Source organism: Suillus bovinus (genome assembly GCF_016758785.1).
Source record: "Suillus bovinus strain UH-Sbo-P2 chromosome Unknown EDB93scaffold_76, whole genome shotgun sequence".
Taxonomy (NCBI): Eukaryota; Fungi; Basidiomycota; class Agaricomycetes; order Boletales; family Suillaceae; genus Suillus; species Suillus bovinus.
In genome coordinates this window covers 18,381-24,229 of record NW_024542132.1, presented here as the reverse complement: position 1 = coordinate 24,229, position 5,849 = coordinate 18,381, and the positions used below count along the sequence as shown (strand labels likewise).

The following is a 5,849-nucleotide window of genomic DNA, read 5'->3' as shown; positions in this document are numbered from 1 at the left end:
TTGGTTCCCATTAGTCCACCACTTGAAAAGGCATGCTCTGATGCTGTGCTCCTACCCTGCATCAGGAAACCTACAATTCTGCTGAATATCCTAACTTCTCTGTATTACTGATATCAGTAACAATCAGTACCAATCAGCACACATCAGTTGTGCAGATATATCAGATTATTAGACCAACAAAATTACAGAGTGTCCAGGGATGTTAGACTTCAAAAGAAAGTTATACAGTCACTCAGAACATCAGCTTTTCTGATATTAGTAACAATCAGTAACAATCAGCACATATCAGTTGTGCAGACACATCAGATTATCAGACCAAAAAAATTACAGAACATCCAGGGATATCAGACTTTCAAAAAAAAAGTTAGTCAGTCATTCAGCAATATCAGCTTGATTAGCCTCTAGATTATCAGAAGGTACAGATATACAATTCTGCAGTTTATACAATTTCCTATCACTCAGTACTCAATAGATCTCAGTGACTTACCACTGCCAGAAATTTGAGGTTGTCTAAATTGAGAATCAATGAATGACAGTTTGCAAACCAAATGACACCATATATAGTATGTCAGGCACAAGTGCAGACATCTGCACTAGCGCCCCATTGCCTAATTAGGAAATGCCTGCTCACCACATGCTACAATCAGCTCAACATTTAACATGTTTGTTCATTACCTAATGATGTACAATACTGATTCTTGAATAGTTATATTAGATAGATAGATATTAAAATAAGCTCTATTGTATTGTATTATATGCATACAATATATATACTACATTATTACACTAATGTGGATGTACCATAGTGTTGCAGGGACTTAGTGAAATTTCGCATTTTTGATGATATAAGCAGTCATGTGATGTTGGTTGAAGTTAGGTGGGAAAGCTTATGTAATCAAAAATGTGTTCAATGGTCCAAGTCTTTTGACATTGTTCAAGTCTTCTTGCCTTCTTCTCTTTCTCTCCTTTCAATCTTTTTCTTTCCCCACCCTTACTCTTAGGTCAGGCTCCTAGATATTCAAGTTGGGATATGTTGGTGTTGATGTGAGTGTTGGTGTGGATGGGACTTTGGAATTGGTGCCCTGGTGAGTCACTTATCCCCTCTCCTATTATCTCCTCTAAAGACTGACCCTGTTCACTTCTAGCTTATATATTTTCGCATTTTTGATCCTTTTCGTGAATCACTTATCTCCTCTCCTCTGAAGACTGACTTTCTGCTCACTTCTAGCCTATATATTTTCGCATTTTTGGTGTTTTTGGTGGGTCTCTCCTCTCTTCTCCTTCAAAGACTGACTCCCTGCTCATTTCTAGCCTATCTATTTTCACATTTTTTAGTCTTTTCAGTAAGTCTCTTCTTTCTCTAACCTCTTTTTGGCCTCTATTTTCGAATTTTTGTCTATTTTAGTGTCTCTCTTAGTCAGTAGTATAGATGCCAATGTAGTAGTTACTTTGAATATGATTTTTGTATTTTTGATATTTTGACCATTACAATGTCCTGATGTTATGTGATGTGCTGTGGGGCTGTTATACAAACTAAACTACATATCTGATGTATTACATCTCTTAGAAACTGGCACCCTGAATTATACACAAACAGTACCTCTGGGTGTCTGTGGAGCTGTTCACCACTGATTTCAGGCATGGCACTGATTTCAGCAATTGCTGCATGACTGCATTACCTGTATGTCTGATATCAGACAGTTCAGTAGGGGACAGCAACATCAGCAGAATTGTAGGTTTCCTGATGTGTGCTCACAAACCATTTAATTGAAGGACAAGGTCTGAGAACAATAGTAGTGTGGGTGAAGAGAGCGGAGTGGGCAGAGAGAACTCCATGTTGACAAAAGGAAGGTGCAGGAGGATAGTGTGGGTATAGAATGAGCAGCCTGAGGACAGGCTTAATATGACGGGTACAGAATGAGCAGCCTAAGGACAGGCTCAATACGACAGGTGTGGTGGAGAACCTCAACCACAGCGTAGCGTGCTGCATGCAGGAGGGGCTCAATGTTGGTGTTGAGAAGGACAGGTGGCAGAGACTCAACATTGATGTTGAGAATGATGGGCAGCGGAGGCCCGATGTTGATGTTGAGAGGAACAAGCAGCAGGAGTCAACTATTTGCATTGAGAGGGAGCTCAGTGTTGGCATTGAGCAGAGGCAGGAGGACAGTGTCAGTGAGCTCAATGTTGAGGAGACAAAGTCATGGTGATAGTTTATATAGCTCGGCTGTATGTTATTAATGTTGATAATACATTAGTTAATACTGTCGGCTGGTTCCGATAATAACTTACAAGGTACAAGGTAAAAGATAATTTGGGGCAGAGTTTAATGCTGGTGTTGGGATTTAACGCAACCAAGGCAAATATTACTTAGTGAGGTGCTTGATCGCCCAGCATAGTAATGCTTACTTATTGGGCAACCCAGGTGTGCGAATTTGACGAATATCACATGATGTGACCATAGTGTGACATGCTTATAAGATGATGATGCCGGAGTGGCAAACACTGTGCAGAGTCACAATTAGGAGTGCAGTAAGTAGACAAGATGATGGTACTTATTTTGGTATGATATGTACTGTATGTAGATCATGTATAATATATTACCTTGAGTTAGGTAGAAGCCAGAAATCTCGAAAGTTTGAGTTGTCCATCCATCCATGCCGGCCCCGCCTGTCCCACCTGTCCTGGAAGTTCTGGACAACCTGAACAGATGGGTTGCCGAATTCCAACATCTGAAAATTTCCACCATGCAGGCATCCCTGTAGAACTGTCACATCAGACAGCATGCAGAATTCACAGACAATGTGCACAAGAATGTATTTTGGCGGTGGGCCAACTTATCTATCAACACCAAGGAGCCTTGGTTGACTTATACTGAATGGGCTGCTACTTATGGTATGTGGTCAGATAGTACTATGGCACATATGTGGTGCAGATCATTATATCAGGAGACTTGTTTTTCATGCAACTTCTAGGGCAGGAAGTCTTAGTGATCAATTCTCAGCACACTGCAGAAGCATTGCTGAACAACCATTCTCACATAGTAAGCAGCATATGGTGAGCATCTTTCATTATAAAACATATTAGGTCTGTCCTAGGCATTAATATTTACAGACTACTTCAGTCTTGATGGTTTTTGCTCTTGCCATGGTGTCTTACCCAGATGTTCAAAAATGTGCACAAGCTGACCATATGTACGCCTTGCATGACACATTCCATGAGCGAAGTCAAACTGACAAAAATTATATCCATACCTGATCACTAGCCAGTATGATCACTAGCACGAGCATGTTTGTACTACATGTCCATGCTGGCCCCGCCTGTCCTGGATGACCCAAACAGATGGGTTGCCAAATTCCAATATCCATAAATTTCTGCCATGCAGGCATCCTGAATACATCCTGTAGACTGTCGAATCAGATAGCGTGCAGAATTGACAGACGATGCACACAAGAATGTATTTTGATGGTGGGCCAATCAGATGTGAGTTATTTTATCATAAATACCCTCCCCAGACCCCTGCTCATCGTCATTTTCCTTTGTTCCTGCCCTCACTAGCCATTCAGCATATCTAATCTTCCTCTATCCCTGCTCTTGTACCTATCCTTGTTGATACTTGCTCAGTCCTGCCATTATGCCTTATGGACCTCGCCCAGAGTGGATCGTCATGTGCGGCACTTGTCATAGAGATCTCGAATGGTTCATTTGCAAGACTAATGCCAATGGAAACAAAGGAAAATGGATGGCTCGTGTAAGTACTACTCATTTTTGCTTGCTGGCATCAGACAGTCAGAGCTAATATTGCTTCAGTGTGTTGTGGGCGAATGTTGCTTTTTCCACAGTGCATATGGTCAAAACGGCATGCCACTGCAATCACCTGAACTCTCCCAAGGCAAAATCACCTTGCAGTCACCACCTCAAAAGAAATGTTGCAGGGCTAAGGCCAAGTGCTGTATTTGTGGCTGCTCCATTATTCATATTAATGTAAAGTGTGGGCAGGGTGTCTGTGCAAGACACTTTCATGGACTTGGCGGCTGTGGTCTCAAAGACCATGCACCATTGGACAAACCCCTCGCTGATGATAATGATCTTCAACAAGATTCTCACTTAGACAGAGATGTTCTTGAACTGTCTGATAATCCAGTATGTACTAGTTTGACTTTAACACATACCAGAGAACTTACTGCCATGCTCCTCACAGACCAAGGAGGAGGAAGATCAGCTGATCTCGCCTCCCCCTCCTGCTCTGGAACTTCCTTCTGCACCAGCAGCAGGTCCATCTAATGCCAAGAGCAAGAATCATGCTCTGGATCTTCCTTCTTCTCTAGGCTCAGCAGCAGGACATTCTCATCACATTCAGTCCAAACCTCCACCTAAGTCTATGTCAAACATACAACCCAAGCATTCTTTGCAGCTTCCACCCTTCTTTACTGCACAGCTGGAGCGGAAACATCATCTGGATGAGAAACAGCATCAGTATGGTGCTACTCGCATCAAGAGTAGTTAGCGTGCAAAGTACAGTGTCACCATACATGCATTTATCCAGGTATGATCTCTTTTATGCCAACATTATTTGTGTTAAAGACCTGTAACAGAATGGTGAACCACCATCATCCTTTGTCTTCCAGACAGGATTCCAATGGCTGCACTTCTACCTTATGTATGAGGTGCTCCGTGAGCTCGATCTACCTGCTACCAACCTCGATGACATTGGAGATGCTTACCAGCCATCTAAGCTATATCTTTTTGATCTGAGTGCAGGGGCTTGGCGAGGGATCCACCAGGATCATATGATCACACTAAAAAATCACAATGAGTCCTTGATTCTCAGAGCGTCAGATGTGACTGACTGTGCTGGCCTTGATGTACTCCTGCAATCACAAGCAGCATTGTTGGTTGATCCCGCAGTTCTGAACATCTGTGAGCACCTTCATGCTGATCATGCAAGTGTTCACATTGCTAACCGTGCCTACAAACAAGCTCCAGTAAAGCCAGAGCGAGCCGAGCTAGCTCTTCCAACTCGCCTGCATTTGTCACCTTCAAGTCCAGCCTTATCAAGTGAACTTGAGGTGGAAGCCCTCCTCAAATGTGCCCCTGCACAAAGTATCAGTGCAAGCCCTGTGCACCCCTCTGCTTCTCCATACCGACAACTTGTTTGCTCTGACTCAGTTGAAGTCGTTCAGCCTATTTACCTATCACCATCACCTCCACGTCTGTCACAGTCACCCTCACCTCCATGCCTTTGATGGTGACTCTCAGTGTGGCATCCATCACCATCCCTACCTGCACAACATCTACCAAGTCTTGCTCCCAGTCTCACTCCGCCTCCATCTCAAGGGTCCGCTTGGACATCACATGACAACACATCTTCAGATGCTATAGACCTTGATGATATCAAGGTGTGGCCAGCTGACTTCCATGTTGTTGATGTGGTAGAGGGTTTTTGTGGCTGCAAGATTGCCAGAAAGACAAGGAGGGTCAGTGTTTAAAAAATGTTTGAAACTTACTTCGGTATTCCCTTCAAGAAGACAACTTTCCATGAGCACCACATATGCTGTTTCAGGGCCCCACAGGCCTTATGCGATAAGTACCTTAGAGCTCATTGAACAGACCATGGCCTTTGGTCATCTTTTATGCATGAGTATCGTGTGCAGGGCTAATGTAAGAGTTTGCGCACATTAGTAATTATACACCCTATGATGTTTTTATGTCGGCTTGTTTGTTTTTGTTTTGTATCATATATTATATAATGAAATAGATTTACTGGTATTACAGACAGAGCCGACGAGACTCGTTGTAGTAGAAAGAGTGCTGATGGACAATGAAGATGTATTGCGTGAAACTGGGAGGAC

The 5,849-nt window shown here is 42.9% G+C and overlaps 1 protein-coding gene across 1 annotated transcript; it reads left to right on the top strand.

Moving 5' to 3' along the window:
- Nucleotides 1-3,631: 3,631 nt before the first annotated feature.
- On the top strand, nucleotides 3,632-5,486 carry EDB93DRAFT_1254574 (uncharacterized protein; the record flags this gene model as incomplete). Its single annotated transcript, XM_041453641.1, has 6 exons — nucleotides 3,632-3,748; nucleotides 3,808-4,140; nucleotides 4,199-4,473; nucleotides 4,519-4,543; nucleotides 4,593-5,208; nucleotides 5,257-5,486. 6 exons carry the CDS (start codon nucleotides 3,632-3,634, stop codon nucleotides 5,484-5,486), a joined length of 1,596 nt encoding a protein of 531 aa, XP_041303373.1.
- Nucleotides 5,487-5,849: the final 363 nt, after the last annotated feature.